At 39.8% G+C, this 20,528-nt stretch overlaps 1 protein-coding gene across 18 annotated transcripts in view; it reads right to left on the reverse strand.

Annotated features, from left to right (window-relative positions):
* Positions 1 to 20,528, reverse strand: part of ATP2B2 (ATPase plasma membrane Ca2+ transporting 2) — a 748,369-nt gene that overhangs the window by 38,280 nt on the left and 689,561 nt on the right. For all 18 annotated transcript variants that reach the window (XM_048858215.2, XM_048858209.2, XM_048858213.2 and 15 more), the window contains 2 exons: positions 6,754 to 6,860; positions 5,695 to 5,886 (listed from right to left, as the gene is read on the reverse strand). In XM_048858215.2, the coding sequence (XP_048714172.1) occupies positions 5,695 to 5,886; positions 6,754 to 6,860 (299 nt within the window). The remainder of the gene's footprint in view (positions 1 to 5,694; positions 5,887 to 6,753; positions 6,861 to 20,528) is intronic.

Consider the following 20,528-nt stretch of genomic DNA (forward strand, 5'->3'; position numbering starts at 1 on the left):
ATTTATTTTCCAAACTAGATTAGCAACCACTAGAAGGAGCTATTTGCTCATTTAATCCAAGATGGAGACAGCCTAAGGTCACACCATACAGGGCTTTAGATCACATTACAAACAAACAAACAAACAGAAAACCTAATACAGATCTCAGGTGAAAAGTAATTGACAAATAGAAATATATATTAAATTGCGGTTTGGCTGATGGTCCGTTCTCAGTAACTATACCTCACTGGACTAATAGTAACAACATGTAATTGTGTTTGCTTCTAAGAGCCATAGCAAGGAAGAAAGAGGTAGAATTTTTTTCTTTCAACACATATGAATAATTCTAGTTCCTGTGCCTTTAGTGTGAATCTGAAATAGACAGCATTAGTGAAATCTATTTTCAGACTCAGAGAGAGAGAGAGAGAATTCTCAAAAATGATATGAGATAGCACTCTGACATTTTATCACATAACAGGGATAACTTACAGCAGGGGTTCTCAAACGGGGGGTTGTGACGCCTTAAGGGGTCACAAGGTTATTACGTGGGGGGTTGTGAGCTGTCAGCCTCTACCCCCAAGCCCCGCTTCACCTCCAGCATTTATAATAGTGTTAATTATTTTTAAATTTTTTAATTTATAAGAGGGGGTTGCACTCAGAGGCTTGCTGTGTGAAAGGGGTCCAGTACAAAACTTTGAGAACCATTGACTTACAGTGTGAAACTTTGAAGATCACAGTATTGTTGTTATGCACCATATATTTTCTACCATGGTTCATAGGTGAGGCAAAGGAGTGTCAGAATAATTTACAGACCAAAATAAATACCATTAAAAACACTTGTTTGAAGCCTGCACTTTTCTTCAGAGAAGTAAATGTTTATTTTTAATGAAGCCTTCTCAAGCTTTTATATCAGTTTCAATACCAAGGACCAATTGCTGTTTGTCCTTGGTATTGGAGACAAACTGTAAATGTTTGGTCTCTGTGGTGGCTTGAAATTACAGTCTTGATCTCACTAGGGACACAATAAGTTGATTTTCCTGCAAATAAAGAGACTTGTATTTAAAAAACAATGTTCGGGTTTGGCCTACTTGTGGGGGAGGAGGGGGAGAGGCAATCTACTGCTTTGGCAGACGTTGGGCAAGCTAGGGAGCAGAGACGCATTAGCTAAGGAAGATTAGTCAAGATTCTTGACTTCCTGGCCATGGACAGCATTAACTGGGCTTATCAGGAGGAGAAATCAGTTCAGCCATTTGATATGCCGCACCAGCAAAAGGAAGTGCCTGTATTTGTAGGGATGGGGGGGAAAGTTAAACAAAGGATAAGCAGGATTAACTAGGTCCCAGATTTTGTGGTTTTACCAACATGGAAAGGCCCAAAGCAGTGGTGACCTTATGCTAAGGGTTTCACCGTCATGGCTTACAGTCTCCTAGTGCGGAGGTACCTAATATACATAGAAAGGGGGAAACACAATCAAGTTTTTAATGAAGAATTTGCCTCATCCTATTTTCACATTTTGTATGGTTAACAAGAGAGCTGCACAGGCATTTTCTATTTGGAGATAACTTTAGAAGCTAGAATTGCTGCCTCAAGTGTTCATCCCCACATCAACGAAAATGGGATCTGTACATTATTTGTAATAAACCGTCATGTGGGCACTCACTAACGCCTCAGGTATTCCTGTGAATAATCTTACAGCCAGTTTCTCTCTTTGACCCATCTTCACACAAGTGTAGACAGCAGTAGTCAGCTTGGGCAGCAGCACAGTCTCACCAGTTCTCTGTGCCAATCGCCCCGAGTTCCTAAGGTGCCTCTAATAATTACCAATGTGCTGCACAGCTCAGTCAAGCATAAAACCTCGTTCTAAGCCCAAGCCCAAACATTAACACACGTTAGTTTGAGCAACCAGCGTAATGAAATTTCCACTGAACTCTACCTGGTTTCTGATTAGTGGAAACTAAGGAAAATACCTATCAGACATGGAGTTTAGTCTTCCATCATAGTTTTTAGTCTTGTGCTGACTCTATGCAGCACAAGAACTGGTAAGTGGGATGCAAGCTGAATGTTCTTTTGGCACTCTCTGGCCACTGACTAAATGGCCAAAGAATCCTTTGATCTGGTAGGTGAAGTTCAAAATAATACATCATCATGTAGCCTCCAATGACTGTTGGGAGGAAAGATGTTCACCTGAGATCACCACTTATTTGTCAAGTTCTTTTCCATTTGACCTTGGAAAAGACTACTATTTGCCTAAAGGTAAAAGTCCCTCATATCAAATGATGCTACACTTTATCTTGGAAAACACTTAAAGTACAAATCACAAGAGATTGGCAATAAACCACAAATCTATTGTGACACATACAGCCTCACAAATTTTAGAGCTTGTTATTTTTGAGTTAAGATGACAAGCTGTAAGGGGATAGAAGGTGTTTTAATCCTTACATTTTAACTCCCACTTGTCTCTCAGCACACACAAACACTCGCCTACATAAGCATCTTTAATGGGACAGTGGCTATTTTGCAAAACTTTGAAACATTCTCTAGGTACAAACATTTTTACTGCTAGTCCTATTAGATACAAGTTTAACAGAAGCTGTCCAGTCCGTTAAAATCTTCTTGCACACTTCTTGATATTTAGTTCCAATCTTCAGGTGATCAGTACAGTCTAATTCTATTTACTGTGCAGTATTATTAACCAAAAGCACAGACGACTCCTAAACTGTTAGGATTTGTCAAATGCTGCTTTTTAGAATGCTGGAGTATATCAACACTAAGTAACATGCAAAATAATACCTTATAAATTTCTGAAGCATCTTTCATCCTCATTATACAGGAGTTGAAGAGTATAGTGACAGTTGTACTTAAGATAGTGTTTCATTTCTAAAGTGCGTTTTCAAGTACTTTTAATTTTTGCCAAATTTTTAGCCTTGTCAGCTGAGACTTTCAAGGTTTAGTCTTTGCCAAAATATGAATTCTGTTTTAAAGTCCAAGAAAAACTCATCAATTTTTGAGTACGGAGCGTTTTAAAAAATGTAACCTTTTACAAACAACTACAAAGCGATTCCCTGCCTCTCTCTTGGGGTTTGCTATTCTATTGTAGAATTAAACAATTTCAAATAGATTTATTCTGATAAAAATGTATTAACCTTGGGAGATGAGTTTATTTTTAACAGAATGATTGTAAATTCAAAAGCATAGGACTGTGGGAAATGAGTTTGAAGGAGCACGGAAGATAGTTACAGGTCACTTGGGCAAAACTTTTCTTCATTATATACTGTTAGGATCTGGTTCAATTCCTGTTGGAAGCCAATGGAAACACTCCCAATGTCTTCAATGGAAGTTGAACAGAGTCCTTGGACTGGCAGGGGGAAAAAAAAATCACAGAGCAAGCTCTGTATACAATTTTTAAACATTAGTAATTTCTTTATTTGAAAAAAATATATTTTCAAACACAACAAATTAACTACCCACACAATTATGTTTGAGTTATCTAAGCGCAAAAAGGAACATCATTATTTAAGAAGTGGGTTACATTTTCTTTCAAGCTCACAAAGTAATTGAAAATTGCTGGAGACCAAGCATGAGAAATTTAATCCTACAAGAACTGTTTTGGGGAAGGAGGCAGAGTAATGATCGAATGACTGAAAACAGGGATTTAAAAGGAAATAGCCACCTCAACCACAACCATGACATCAGCGACATGATGCTGTAATAATTTGTTTTCTATAATATTTGTATTTTCCTCTTCCTCCTTAGTTACCAGCCATTAGCCCTTAACACTAAATATTCTTTCAATATGCTTTGAAATATTCCTGAAGGGAAAAGGCCATCACCTAACCTCTGCCTCCTCCCCATCCACAATATTTCCTTTCTTCCCACCTGTCCATAGGCTCAATTGTGACGATAAGGCATGGCCAAAGTAGGGATCAATATGGAGGTGCACCAGCAATTCACAGGAGAGCAAGGAGATTGTTGCTACTTTGCTTCCCTTTGACAGGATACAACAGGTATTTCACCTGGTTAAGGTAATTTCCACTGGCTTCTGTAAAACCATTCCTGCTTCCTCTGGTGAATGGCCCTATGATCACACAGTCCTTGTGCCCAGAGGAGTTAAATGAACACAGTTGTGTCCAGTCCCTGTGAAGGTGCTCACCAGGGCCACCGGGGACTACTTGAGACCTTTCCACACCTTGCCAAATACAACTGAGACCCGAGAATTCAGAAGAATAAGTTGAAAGGAGCTTAACCTCTCGGCTTAATGGAGAGACCAGGTCTCAAGTTTCACGTAATGATTCCATGACTGCAATGTAAGCGTACTCCTGAAGTGTGGCTAATGACTTATTCATTGTTTTGCTCATAGGTGTATGTGTCAGAGATGGAATTTACCTGCAGTGACAGACATATACATTTGTGTAATGGGCAGTAAGGGGAGCTGCGATGTTCTCACAGGTGTGCATTTCTTCTATCAAGCTTAGGCTTTTGCAACAGCACCTATCTCCAGTATATGCCGCTCTTGAGCATTGTTATTTTGGGGCTATGGTGTAAATGCTAACAGCAATGTCCTTTGCTTTTTAATATTGGAGGAAGAAAACCCACTTTCTCCATTAGTTATACACACGCCCCTGCCCCTTGCTGAACAAAATGAGACAATAAAAAGGAGGTATGCTTATTAAAAAGTGGTGATGTTGAAGTGGAGTTTACTTTGGTTTGGCTTTTTCATGTGTGTTTGGTGAGATAGGTACATATGTAGCCTTGCACGTTAGTTGTGGCTAGGGCTGCATCTTAGGGTGCATCTACGTGGCAAAAAACCCAGCACCCGCAGCAGGGTCAACTGACTCGTTCCCACTTGGGCTGGAGCCCAAGCTTTGAACCCTGATTTACACTTAGAGATCTTCCAAACACAGCCATTAACACACCTATGAATATGTAGGTCTCTGCTGTGAAGAGGAGAGGCACAGAAAACAAACATTTAAAACACATCAGATGTCTTTGTCCTTTTAAAGCATGAGTAGAAAAATTAGGCAGGGTATTTGAGCGAGTGACAAGTACTTGGCTGAATAGGGTGACCAGATGTCCTGGCGTCATACGGACAGTCACAATATTTGGGGCTTTGTCTTACATAGGTGCCTCTTAACCCCCACCCCCATCCCAATTTTTCACACTTTCTGTCTGGTCACCCTATTGCTGAATAGCACAAAGCTGTTGATTTTTGCCCCATTTCTCATAATGGATAAGGTTGCTAAAATAAGATGTAAATGAGGATAGCGATATTAGCAATTAGAACAGATTATTCTGGGGAAAAATTAGTCAGAAAGACATTTCTGTATATGATATTTTTTGTTTTTAATTATTTGAATCAGAAAACACAAAGCACCAAAATGTTTTCTTCATTTTTAGTTGAAAGTTTCCCTGTCCAGATTACTTCTAAATGACAGTGCTGCCATCTTGAATGTACCAGCAATCGCAGTCCAATCAAAAGTAATACTTCTGGGAATATCTGTATGACTGATAAAATGAATGATTCCAGATGTAACTCTGACATGTAACTAATGATTCCCAAACTTATTACCCAGAAAAAATGCTTGCTAACTATACTGTAGGAATTAAGAATACAATGGTGACCAGTTGAAAGCATCTGTTGAAATTGGGTATTTGGCTCTTTAGATTATCAGGCAGTCCAGTATCCCTGCTTCACGTCATCTCTACGACTCAGCTTACCTGTGTAATACATGCCCCAGTGAAAGCCACAATCACAGCCACAACGTTAACAGTAAGTTGGAACTGTAGGAACTTGGAGATGCTATCATAGACATTACGGCCCCACATTACAGCCTTCACAATGCTACTGAAATTATCATCCGTCAAGATAATATCTGAGGCTTCCTTTGCAACATCAGTACCTGCAATACCCTGGAAAAAAATTGCAGAAAATTATGATAAAAATGAGTTATTGGAAAGAAAAAGCAGTAGTTAGAAAATAGATCTTTGGACATCCCTTCCCACTGCACATTTATGCTTTGACCACTGAATGAAATAATAGTATTTGGTGAGTACATGCTGCGTCTTGGACATGTTGGATAATAGGTTTGGAGGTATGTGCCGATAGACAGTAAAGGAACACCTTGTGATGAACTATTTGAGTATTTTATGATAGCAACCGATGCTGACTAAGGGAGCGAACATCCATGTGTCGCTGGAGTTCTCATGTTTGGTTTTTTTTTTAAATATGCATATACAGAATTGCCAGCACAAACTGGAATTGCACAGCTCAATTTGAATTCAGCATCTATTATGCTGTCAATTTCTTCTGTTTTCAGATGCTGTTGCAGTAGTGCCACAAAATGTTGGAGGACTAGTAAGTTGTATTTGGAGGTGGATTTTTACCAAGTCAAAATAATGTCCTATTAAATTGGAGAGTGTTCTTCCTGCTCCACCTTGCTATCAGGGAGAATACTGAATGCACTTTCCTCTACTGGCATCAGCATTCTGTATATTTTCAATATTTATTTTGATAAGATTCTTGCAAAAATCAGCCAAGCAAAACTCCTCCTCTGTTTATCACAATGTGTAAAAGTGGATTCTGAAACTGCATTAAAACTGCTGACGTGCTGATTACAGCCATTTCTAGAAAACGGAAACTTCTCCACATGCTTCTTGCTTCACTAAATGAACAATCACTGAACCATTTCACTCCATGTGTTACATAAACAGAAAAACTCCCTTTAAGCAAATCTATGATGCAAATAAAGTGACAACTGGCTATGTTCAGGGTCATACCATTGCAAAGCCAACATCGGCTTTTTTAAGTGCTGGTCCATCATTGGTTCCATCACCAGTCACTGCAACAACCTGCCTCTGCTCCACCTGCGTGCTGTCAATAATACCTGCAAAATATATCGACAATACATAGAATATTCACCTTAAGAATAAGAGGGTCCATTCTGAAGCAAAATATCTGGCTGATGTGTCATGGGCCCCCCCAGAGAATACAGATTTAGTTCCCATGGAAAATGACATAGTAAGCCATATAAGTGACTCCTGCCATCATTACGGAGGATCATACGGGGACTGATCCTGCATCCAACAAAATCATTCGCAAAACTCTCATAAGCTTCAATAGGAACAGGATCAGCCCATTATGTGTTTCCTTGTGAAAGATGAAGATTTCTACTATTTGAAACTTTGTTTCCCAATATTATCCACTGAGGCCCCAATTCCCTGATTAACTGTAACGGGACTTGAGTATGTGCTTCAGTGCCTTGTTGAATGAGGACAGACTTAAGAAACAGCTTAAGACAGACATACATGCTTTCCTAAATCCAAGCCTTCATTGGCACATCTGGCTTTTTGGGACATCTCCAGGGAAGTTTAGCCTACATACCCAGACCAAAACTGCTATTTTCTGGAGCTATATTAGGATTTTCCTCAGACATATTCAGCTCTGCCAAGTACTGAAGTGACGAATAAAGCAATATCAACTAAACAAGAAATTTTGAAGTAATACATTTTAGTGTACTAGAAGTGTAAATAATAATAATGCTTCGTATTTCTCTAATTACTTCCTTCCAAGGACCTTAAAATGTTTTATAACAGGAACAAATTCAGTCTCCTCTCATCCTGATGCAACAGGAAAGTATTTTCCACACTCTACAGATGGGGAGACTGAGGGAGTGATTTAAATTATTGCCAGAGGTCACACAAGAAACATTATACTTTAGTCATAAGATCATCATTACACTAAGTTTCATTTCCAAATTTAATTTGGAGTACATGATGAGTTGTGTTTATTGCCTTTGATACACATGCTGAAAAAAATGCTATAATTAAGGCCTGCATTGTTATTTAAGCAAAGTCACAGAGTTAAATCTGTTAGATTATAGGATCTAATAATTACTAGTTATTGAACCACTCGTGTATGCTATGTTTATTGTATATACAGCAAACTTTTCAAATTTTGTTATATTGAACATCAAGATCTTAAACTTTTATATCCACCCATAATTTTCTTTCTGTAATACAGAACAATATGCTAGATCTTTAATATTAAAGGCGATACTAATTCACTAATAAGGCTAATTATTGCTATTAATCATTTAGGTATCATTTAAGACAATGTTATATTACAGACTGCAAATAGGAATTGCTTCACACGGGGGCATATTGTGCTAGATCAGACACTGAATGAACCCAAAGGAGGTATAATAGCCTGACGCCTAACTATACAAAAATAACCATTCCCATAAATGACCAAATGAAGGAAGACACTGTCCAGATAAAGGGTAACATTTACAGAAGCATTTGAGTGACTTAGGAGCCTAACTCCCCTTTTCAAAAAGGGCACACACACTGAGACATTGAGTCCCATTGATTTTCAATGAGACAGAAGCATTTTTGACAATTTTACCCAACATCCATAGACTGTATTTCAAAACTAGGGTTTGCTGCTTCTCCCATTGAAGAATGGGAGCTTTATCACCAATTTAAATGTAAGCAGAATCAGATGCAAAGTATTACATGTGTTAACAACTTCCCAGATTATTAAAACTAGTTTTTATTTTAATTGATTTTAATGTTCATAATTTATTCTGGTTGTTTAACCTTTCCACTTAAACCAGTTTGGATGGTGAAACTAGATGAGCCAGTTTAAATCCCCCTGAGACACCCATGTCTGCCATTCTCCTGCAGTGCTTCTAGTTGCCATGCATAAGTAATCCCTATTATTTGTTCCCATTTCCCTGGGCTCTGTTGTCATTTTGGTCAGCTTAATGTGATGGAAGGTGACTGGCCCATCATGGATGCTACCATAAATTAATAAATACAAAGTTTCATTAGGTTTTTATTTTTATCGTTGATTACGTTTCTATTCTCATACTCTAGTGTAGTGTTCTCAAAGTGCAGGGCACATCCATAAAGGACTAGCTGGGGACTGACAGTTAAGAGAGAGCTGAACTCCTCTCTCTGTTGCTATTCTTTCATTTTAAAGAAATAAGTTTCTAGTTACTGTAATTAAATATTCAAAACATGAAGAGGATTATACCTGAGTTTGCAGAGAGCCTGAAACAATAACTGGGATGTGAAATGTCCAGTACATTTCAATGAGAGCTAAGTCAAATGCATATAATGGCATTTTACATGTAAACATTATTAACTGTGTCACTGCCCATCAAAGCATGTAACTTGAACTACCAGTGTGTTGCTATGGCCAAATGGGCTAATGCAATCCTTGGATGCATGAATAGGGGATTCTCAAGTAATAGAGAGGTTATTTTACTTCTGTATTTGGCACTGACATGGCCTCTGCCAGAAAACTGTTTCCAATTTTGGTGTCCACAATTCAAGAAAGATGTTGAAAAATTGGAAAGGGTTCAGAGAAGAGCCATAATTATGATTAAAGGATTAGAAAACATGCCTTATAGTGACAGATTCAAGGAACAAAATTTAGCTAGTTTAACAAGATTAAGGGTTGACTTGATCACAATCTATAAGTACCTACATGGGGAACAAATATTTGAAAATGGGCTCTTCAGTCTAGCAAAGAAAGGTATAACACAAGGAACTTGAAGTTAAATTCACACTGGAAATAAGATACATTTTTAATTGTGAGAGTAATTAACTATTGGAATAATTTACCAAAGCTCATGGTGTATTCTCCATCACTGGCAATTTTTAAAATCAAGACTGGATGTTTTTTTTTTCTAAAGGATATGCTCTAGGAATTATTTTGGGGAAGTTCTATGGCCTGTGTTATACAAGAGGTCAGACTAGATGATCAGAATGGTCCCTTCTGGCTTTGGAATCTATGAAAAAAGATAACTGTCATAATATGAAGATTTTACACCTGCGTTTCCCAAAGGGGAGGGAAGCAGAAGCTATATAAATTAAAGAAAAAGGTGCTTAGCAACAAATGTTGGACTTGTCGGGGGCATGACTGGTTTAATTGTCCTGATTGGGAGCTCTGCTTGCAAATGTTTGGAATACATTGCACTTAAATACTGCTGCAGTGTTTGGGTTTCCAACACATCAGGGTAAAGTGTAAATGAAAAAAACCAAAATATTTTAACTGGAACTTTTTTTGTTTGTTTTTTTTTAAAAAGACCACGTAAACATTTCTGTTCACATTCAGTTTTGTAGCCCTGAAATTACATTTGTTTGTATTTCATTAACAAACAAGGTCTAGACTACCTGGAAGTTTGCCTTTTTACCACATGAACGTAATCCCTTTTATTTTACATTAATCCAGTCTCATAATACTACTTTTATGTATTATGCTTCATAATAAAGATGCTGAAGGAGAACTCATAATGCTTTATCATTAATACATCACTAATACATTTGCCACAGTGTGTCATGGTTAACAATACCTACATTTAAATGGAATCATTTGGGACAACTCAGTTTATAGAAAAAAAAGGAAGCATTTTAATGCACTTTTAATTTAATTACATTTATTTCAATAGTATTGAAATCTTACCAAGGTTTCAGACTTTCACAATGGTTATGAAAGTCTATCAGTCCAGGTACAAATCTACTAACATCTACCCTTACCCGGGGGAAAATTATCATGAAAAAATTAGTATTTAAAAATTAACAAAATAATATTACTTGTGCTCCCTTCCGGCCTTAAATTCTATGAATCCGTGAACTGGAATTTTGAGACTCTTGTTTAATTAGCCACAGACATACGGAATCTTCTAAAGTTGTAAACAAAGGGAAATAAGTTCCAAGGATGGTCATTGTATTGCCTAGCGGAACTATATTTGTTTCCCTTCCTAATCTGCATCTGTTCCTGTGCCACAACTGGTGTATGACATGCAATTCCCATCTGTTCTTCATGATCTCGTTAAAATGGAACACAGGGGTATCTTGAAGAAAAAGCCTCTTTATTAATATCATGGCTAAACCAGAACAGTTCACCCTTTTAGGTTTTAGGTCAATAAGCCACTAGAATGCAACCAGAGAAAAAGAGGTCCTACCGCAATGCCAATGGTTTTGATGATATCATGGAACAATATAATCATCTAGTGTCAATGAAACTGAACTATATAAGATATAGGGCCAAGGTGGAGAAGAAGAATGTCAGTGGTATGAAACACAGTCCAAGTTCATTGGACACTTGCATAGACTCCTTAGAGGAATACACAGCTTCTGTGAAGGATATTTCCTTCTTATTCAATCAGCTGAAAAATCATGACAAAACTGGTCCAAATAGCAAAACCGCCAGTAACTTGGATCCCATAAAAGACAATCATCATACCCCAGGACATACCTTTGTGAAAAGCTCTCAAATATTGGATAAACTATCTGGGGTAGTTTATCCAATATTTGGATAAACTGGGGTATATATCTGGGGTATCTGATCCGAGATTGGGGAGCAATAACCATCCCACCACTCTTGATAAAGTTGAGGCTTATCATACACCCAGAAGCACTGAAAGCTCTGAGCAGTGTACTGTCACTCCTTCCAGAGCCAATTAGTGTTCCTCTAGACTTACTAAAAGTCAGAAAAGAGCAAGTAGGCTAAAATCATCACTGAAGGCAATCTTCCAACCTTCCTGAAGGATGCAATTATCTGTCCCGTTCTCAAGAAACTAACAATTCCCGTTTGCATTGAAATGATATTTCGCTTGTCTACAAATCAAGCAACTTTAGTATAAGGACTAGAAAGGGAGCTGAAGTATATTGCCTCTTCTGGTGGCATTTGGCTAAGACAGTCTGTGACTGAATTTTGAGACTAGTGACAGGCTGGGGAGAAAGGCATTTCAAGATAAATAGGCTTTGATGTTTCCTGACTAAGCCAAAAAAATCTCAGAGAAGGGAGTAAAAATGTAAAATGATTAAAAGAATTTTCCTTGCTAGGACCTATCACAGCACTTCTCTTTCTCGCTAATGCTTGTGGAAGAAAAAGTAATCTTTTCACCAGTTTCCATGAGGTTATGATTTCTTGACCTCCAGAAGGTTGGAGTTACTAGGATCTGCTAGTCAAACTGCAAATACTGATGAATTTGAGTTGACTAAGATTTCATATATACTAGAACTTGAATAAATGATTACTTTATTCTGATTTTTATAAGGTCTAATGATTAGTTTGTGTTTTCAATGTGTGCAGTGATTTGCCTTGGATATCACCAAATAAGCAACACCATTAGCTCTTACTATTTAGTTATTTACACTTCTTTCTTCACCTCTTGTTATTAACACATCCTTTCATGTTCATCTAATAATTTTTGAAGATACTTTTAAAAACCCAGCACCGAAGCAGTTAGTCTCTTGAACCCACCATTCTTTTGCAAAGCACTGAAAACCAGATTCCATTGCCACCTGACATCTGCCAACATCCTGGGCCTCTCACAATCAGTCTCCAAAGTGAAATCATGGCAAGGATAAACTGCATTAACTGCTGACCTCACAGTGGTTATGAACTGAGACCTAACCTCAATGCTTATATGATTCTACTACCTCTCTTCTGCCTTCATAGATTGATTGCAAGGTCCTGATAACTCACTGACAAGGTTTTGTAGGAGTGGACTTAATAGCATTCTGAAGGCTTCAATCATTCCTCTGAAAAACAACCCAGACTACTGTGATAAACAGCTCCTTATCCTCCAGAACACTCAGATGCAGCATCCTGAAAAGATCAAGACTTTTTAATCTTATTTTTAACATTTGCATGTGATGTCATGGTGATACACACTTATCATCAATATGCATCTTTACATCTTCACTTAAACATATACCACTAATGCCATCACAAAGATGTGTCAAATGCTGGTGAGAGATAAGCACTTGGACGAAAAACAGCTAGATCAGGCTTAACCCAGGTAAGACTAAAGTGATTTGGTAGGAAAATGGAAATACTGTGAGCAGCCTGGCAGGACACTGATGTCTACCTTCATCAAGGACATCTGCCTTCCATTTGACAAATTAGCACCAAATATTGGGGATTTACAGAGCTAATCCTAGTTAATGATAGTTGCAGTGGTGAGAAATACTGAGAAACTAATGCTTCTTTTTGGACCAGTACCTTCCACAGTTATCCATTTGCTTGTCAATTTCCATATTAAACTATTAACATTCACTCTACCTGGCACTGAAGGTTGAGACTCCAGCTTGCAAAGCACACAGTAGACCATTTCCCAACCACCCACAGCACTTCAGACCAGTGCTCAGAACCCTTTACTGGTTTATCATTCATTAATAGAGCCAATCAAGGTTCTGGTCTACAGCTTACAGGTCCCACTGGGCAGAGACCAATTCTCCGTTCATGACCTGCCTGGACAACTACACTCATCTAAGACAATGCAGCTGAGGGTGAAGCTCAGAAGAGCTGGCAATTAGGGATCTTTGGTGGAGGGCCAGTGATTGTGAAATGGCCTATAACAGGAGACCAGCACGGGCTATTTTCAGTATAAGATGAAAATCGACCAGTTTGCAAAAGTCTCCCTTAATAATTGAGGAAAAAGAATTAATAATAAATATATTTGTATAAAGAATATAATGACAAAAGCGGGCTCACACCAAAAAAAGGTGATGAGCAAGGTCCACTGTATGAGAACCTTATTTATGGTCCTGTGTTTATAGGATCTGTTATAGCGTTCAGTGAAGAATATCGATAGGGATGGGACCTGATTCAGAGAATGGGCACTTCACTACAACTCCATTGGTTCACAGTTTCTGTAAGAATATATTTTGGTTTCAAATGCTCACTTTTAGAGTCAGAGAAACAGTTGATGGTAAACAACTTTAGTCCAGTCAGATGCTTACATACAGAGTTTTAACACACAGCTCCACAAGATATGGAAGAACAACTCCAAGAGTCATGTGGTTTCCCAAACTATCTCCCCTTACATATCTCTGATCTGAACCCCTCAACATGATCTGGATGTAGCCATAAGCATCTACTACTCCAGCACAGGACAACAAGATCTCATATACAACTTAATATGAAATATATCAACTCACATGTCTCCCTACCTTCAAGGAGCTGTTAGATCAAATCCCCTCTGGATCATATTACAGAGATTATTAGTCAGCAAGTGTGTCTTCCATTTCATCTATAAGTAAACCCCTTTCTACCCGCTGCTTAGATCAAAGGCATCGACAAGTGGAGCCTTAGGTTTCACTTCATTGCAGCATAAATGCCAGGTTATTTTAACACATCTCAGTAGCAATGCCACCCTTCGAGTTATCTGTAAAATACTATTTGTTTTAAAAGAACAGAACAGATTGGGATTTAGTTGTCCCTTCCCACGTCTGCCAATAAACTGAAACAATGAGAGACAAGGAATGCTAGAAATATGAAGATTCCAGGCACACTTATGTTTAGGCACTATTGGTCCACTATGATGGATCACCTAATATGTATTTCTTTTACAAATTTAATACAAGCAATTGTATTAAATATATCTTCTAAAAATATTTGCTCAGCTCACATCAACCTTTAAAATTTAGATACATTTCCTTACTTTAAAACTTTTACAGGCTCTTGGTTAATCATATAATAATTTAGAGCTTTTACTTAAAAGGAAACTTGAAATAAAATTAGTCACAGTTAAAACCCTTCTTCCCATGAGGCCCACTGCCAATTACTGTGTTCTTACAATCAGATTACATTTTTTTCTACTCTGCTGCTATGTGAATGACTCTCAGATGTAATAGGGGAAACTGACTGACTATAGAGAGAACAGTGAAACTGACTATTTACAAGAGTGTTTCAAATCCAGAAGTATACTGATAAAAATATAGAAAATAATTTTTCCTCTAGTTTCTTTCAGTTTTGTTAATCTTAGGACCTGGATCCTGCAAACGTACTCACGTGAGTTGTCCCATGGACTATTCACATGCAAAAAGTTAAGTCTTTAAGTGTGTGCAGAATTAGGCCCTTGGGATGGGGGGTGGGGAGGGATGTAACTTGTAACAACAGTGGGTACATTTTCAGACAGAACTGTGATATAAGTGCCTGGTGCTCCAATATAAACATTACATACTATTAGAATGAAACAGAAAAGAATATGACTGCAGACCCTTGTCCTGCAATCAGATCAGCAGATGCAGACACCTGAGCCCATGCAGAACCCACTGATTTCAATAGGGCTGGAGCAGACACTTGTTTGGGAACATCCAATTACTAGACTGAGGCCTTAAAGGGTAACCTCAAAGCACCAAGGGGCTGCTACATGTTATACATGTTATAAAATGCATGCACACGCGCACACACACACACACACACACAGGGGATTCATTTCTAGATTGAAATAAATCTTATCTTCATGTCCAAGAAAAAAACTTCTCAAACCTATTTTGGAAGCTGAAAACTCCAGTGCCTTGGAGCATCCTTACATATGTAACAAAGTAGTGCCTTCCCAACTTGAAATGCTGAACGATGCCTTTCTGAGTCTCAATGTTACAAAAGAACAAAAAATGCATAATAAAAGTGTCTTATGCTATATAAAAATGATTTTTGCTGGGCAGGATTGTGGCAGTGAAATAAAAAAGTGCTCCCTCCCTCCGGCAGCTGTATGTCATTAAAAATTAAATATGAAAGTTTGTTTTGTGATGTGTATTTTTAGCCCTAGAGTGAACCTAATGCATCAAAGAGAAAACTCTCTCTGTCCCCCAAGTGACTGAGAAACACGTACCTCAGAACTAGTGAACATTTAAATAATTTCCTGTAACTTTTAAGGGCCCTTGAAGTGTTATAAATGAAAAAAGTTTCACAGCCATGAAGAGCTGCTCTTAAACTGCATTGAATAATTTGTTTTTTCATTTGACCTCATCATCATCTCTAAAATGTTACCAACAATACCAGTTATATAAGATATTTTGCAATGGAATATCTTTTTCAAAATCTCATACTGCACATACAGTAAATCTTGTTAATATTTTGTTGTTTACTTCTCTTCAACTCTGTTCATTTAATTTTCCTCTTAGGGGAAAATCCTGCATGATTCACTCACACAGGCAGTCTCCAACAATTTGTTTCCTTGATTTTATGACATTCTCAAAACGCACTTCCATTAGAATTTAGAACCATGCACCGATATTAGGCTTTAGGGTAAGAATCTGTCTTGCATCTCAGAAGCGCAGCACAGAACTTTTGAGGGCTTTAAGCTGCCTTTTCACCCTTGCAATTTTGGGCTGTTCTGGGGGCCTAAACAGCACCTGGCATAATTTAGTCCTGAAAAGCTAAGCTACAGCTGCTTGTATCTGTCTTCTGAGAAGCAGCGGTGAAGCCCAGAGTACTCACCATGCTACGTTGCTACCCCTGACACATTCCCTATGCCCGGGTTAGAAGGGGACGAGGGAAGGGTCTTCAGAAGACAGTCTATGGCTATCAACTTCCGTTCCTGTGTCAGGGGAATTCTCTTTTAGCCAGAGCCAGGGCTTTAAGAGATCATTTACACCACATTCTGGCTCCGTTTCCCAACATACTGAGGCTGGAGGGAGGGTCAGAATCACCCTACATTTTCAAAAGTACACGGCTGCTACTCTGAAACCATTCATTTACAATGGGACTTATGCTCCCCAAAGTCATTTAGATGCTTTTCAAAATTCCACCCTAAGTTCCTGTGTCATCAGTTCAATATACAGGATAAAAGGATGGAGTCAGCAGCTATTTCTCACCCAGAATCTGAAAATACTTTAAGATTAAATCAGACCAACCACTAACACCCCATAGCACATATATCAGCCTGTATCACAGCCTTTCATCCCAACAGCCTGATTGTAGACATAGGCCTTGGAGTATGCCCTCAGGACCAACAGATTCAGGTTTCAGACCAAGGAAGGAACTGGTTCCACAGTGGAGGGGCCTCCATGGACAACACCCTGGAAACAGCACCTCTCTTTTCCATGAAAGAGACTCCATCTTGAGTGCCTCCGCTGACTGCAGCTGTGGCAGTGGGGTGGGGACTGCACTTTATAAGTCAAAACAAACTCCTAAATATACACCTGGAACCTGCAGACAGCCAGTGGGAATTGAGGAATTAAATCAGTTTTATGCCAAAATGGAATCTGCTTTTTAAAACATGTAACCTTGCATTTAACCTCAAATGTGGCAGAACTCCAGTCATGTGAATGGAGTCAGCATGATGAAAAGACTCTCTTCCTAATACACAGATTCTCAAACTGTGGGGCATCCCTCCCTCCTTGGGGGTCATGGAGGAAAGTTTGGGGCAGGAGGGGGGTGAGCAGCAACACCAGGTGGCTTGTGTCAGCCACACAGTTGGGCCCAGGCAAGGGAGCACCACCTCCACAGCCTCTCCTCACCTCAGTAAGCCACCCAGACTGGGTCAGTTGAACATTCACCACAGTCGTGCCGATGTCTGCTCCAGGCAACCTTCGTGCCCAGGGCTGGCTCTGCCCCCAGAGACCATCAAAACGTGCCTTCCCGCAACCTGGAAATCCAAGGGGGGAGGGGCAGGTATTGGCCCTGCCCTAGCAGTGCAACCTGGATGCAAGGTAGAAGCAGCCCACTGCTGAGGAAGCCTTGGCTGTGTCATTGGTAAGTATTGGTGTATTTGAAACTTAAAGGTACAGGTAATTTAATTCAAGTTGTGTTAAGGTCTCTGTGAGGTTTATGAGCAGGCTATCGAGCAGGCTATCAAGCATTCTTTTGTGTGTGTATTTTTGTCTGGGTTGTGGGGGACACAACCAAAAATTGGGGGGCTCAGCTTAAAACGTTAAAAACCGCTCTCCTAAAGATCTCAGCAAGAAGAGCTCTTACCCTTGCATTGCTGTTTTTAGGTAAGTTTGAATATATGTATTTTAAATTGTGGGTTATTTTTAATCAACAGCTGCATACAAATATCAAAAAAATCTATAGCTCCTCTCTCATTAATAACTGTTAGTTCTTCCTACTTCTTATTAAGTACCTCTTACCTGCATACATGCTCTTCCACTCCCAGTCCATGCCACATTCTAATCTAAGGGCATGTCTACACTTATCTCTGGAGCGACTGATCCAGCAGGGGGTCGATTTATCGCGTCTAGTGAAGACATGATAAATTGACTGCCGAGCGCTCTCCCGTCGACTCTGGTACTCTACCAGAGTGAGAAGCGCAGGCGGAGTCAATGGGGGAGCGTCAGCAGTCAACCTACCGCAATGTAGACATCATGGTAAGTAGATCTAAGTACGTAGACTTCAGCTACATTATTCACATAGTTGAAGTTGCGTAATTTATATCGATTCCCCCGCGGAGTGTAGACCAGGCCTAACTGAAAAGCCGCAATGAAAATATTGACAAGCAAGCACTAACAAGAAATCAATTAATCACATTTTAATGAATCCACATTTGTATTTCCACCACTCCTGCAAGAGAAACTTCCTTTGTTATTTCCAGTTAGATTTTTCAGGTAGCCTCAAAGACAACAGACGTGACTGCCTGGGAAACCACGTCTGCCACTCTAGAGAAGAGGAGGGGTAAGGAGACAGGCAGTAAAAGAGTATGGGTATGCCCAGACATGGGCAACCACTTCATAGGATCACTAATTCACAGGGAATATGGAGGATGCATTGTATGGGTTTTCATATTCAAAACACCTGTTTATGAAGTAAACAAAAGCTGGTTTAAAATGAAACCACTTTGACCTACATTTGTTAAATACATGTTGAAACTTTGCTGAGAACTGCATTAAACCTACGAATTGTGCAGTGAGCCTGCAAACTCAGCCACAGAAAGAAATGTCAAAACTTGCACAAATGGCATTTCAGTAAATTCCCTTGTCCTGTTCATCAATGCTAAGTTGTCTATGCAGCATTTGATAGAATGCTTATCCTTAAGATACTGTATTATTTGATTCATCTTATTGATGATGTAAAGGGAAGTTTAAGTGACTTCCCCGAGGTCACAGAAGTAATCAGTGGCAGAGCTAGAAACAGAACACTACCTCACAGCACAGTGCTCCAATCATTAGACAACACTCCTGTATTATAAAAGATGACAAAGCCCTGGTCTACACTAGGAGTTGAGGTCAAATTTAGCAGCATTAAATCGATTTAACCCTGCACCCGTCCACACGACGAAGCCTTTTTTTTTCGACTTAAAGGGCTCTTAAAATCGATTTCCTTACTCCACCCCCGACAAGGGGATTAGTGCTGAAATCATCCTTGCTGGGTCGAATTTGGGGTACTGTGGATGCAATTAGACGGTATTGGCCTCCTGGAGCTATCCCAGAGTGCTCCATTGTGACCGCTCTGGACAGCACTCTCAACTCAGATGCACTGGCCAGGTAGACAGGAAAAGGCACGCGAACTTTTGAATTTCAAGTTCCTGTTTGGCCAGCGTGGCAAGCTGCAGGTGACTGCAGAGCTCATCAGCAGAGGTGACCATGATGGAGTCCCAGAATCGCAAAAGAGCTCCACCATGGACAGAACGGGAGGTACAGGATCTGATCGGTGTATGGGGAGAGGAATCTGTGCTATCAGAACTATGTTCCAGTTTTCAAAATGGCAAAACATTTGTCAAAATCTCCCAGGGCATGAAGGACAGAGGCCATAACAGGGACCCGAAGCAGTGCCTGAGGCAAGCCTACCAGAAAACCAGAGAGGCAAACGGCTGCTCCGGGTCAGAGCCCCAAACATGCCGCTTCTATGATGAGCTGCATGCCATTTTAGGGAGTTCAGCCACCACTACCCCAGTCGTGTTGTTTGACTCCTTCAATGGAGATGGAGGCAACACGGAAGCAGGTTTTGGGGACGAGGAAGATAATGATGATGATGAGGTTGTAGATAGCTCACAGCAAGCAAGCGGAGAAACCGGTTTTCCCGACAGCCAGGAACTGTTTCTCACCCTGGACCTGGAGCCAGTACCCCCCGAACCCACCGAAGGCTGCCTCCCGGACCCGCCAGGCAGAGAAGGGACCTCTGGTGAGTGTACCTTTTAAAATACTATACATGGTTTAAAAGCAAGCATGTTTAATGATTAATTTGCCCTTGCATTCGTGGCTCTCCTGGATGTACTCCCAAAGCCTTTGCAAAAGGTTTCTGGGGAGGGCAGCCTTATTCTGTCCACCATGGTAGGACACTTTACCACTCCAGGCCAGTAGCACATACTCGGGAATCACTGTAGAACAAAGCATTGCAGTGTATGTTTGCTGGCGTTCAAACAACATCCGTTCTTTATCTCTGTGTGTTATCCTCAGGAGAGAGATATCATTCATGGTCACCTGGTTGAAATAGGGTGCTTCTCTTAAGGGGACATTCAGAGTTGCCCGTTCCTGCTGGGCTGTTTGCCTGTGGCTGAACAGAAATGTTCCCCGCTGTTAGCCATGGGGAGGGAGGAGGCAAAATGCGACCTTGGAATGAAAGCACATGTGCTATGTATATAATGTTAACAGCAAGCTGTACCGTGAAAGAGGGTACCCATTGTTCTATAAAATATGTCTTTTTAAATTCCGCTGTCCCTTTTTTTTCCTCCACCAGCTGCATGTGTTTCAAGGATCACAGGATCTTCTCCTTCCCTGAGGCTTGTGAAGATTAGAAGGTGAAAAAAACGCACTCGCAATGAAAAGTTCTCTGAGCTCATGCTGTCCTCCCACACTGACAGAGCGCAGAC

The sequence above is a fragment of the Caretta caretta genome, chromosome 7, assembly GCF_965140235.1.
Source record: "Caretta caretta isolate rCarCar2 chromosome 7, rCarCar1.hap1, whole genome shotgun sequence".
Classification (NCBI taxonomy): Eukaryota; Metazoa; Chordata; order Testudines; family Cheloniidae; genus Caretta; species Caretta caretta.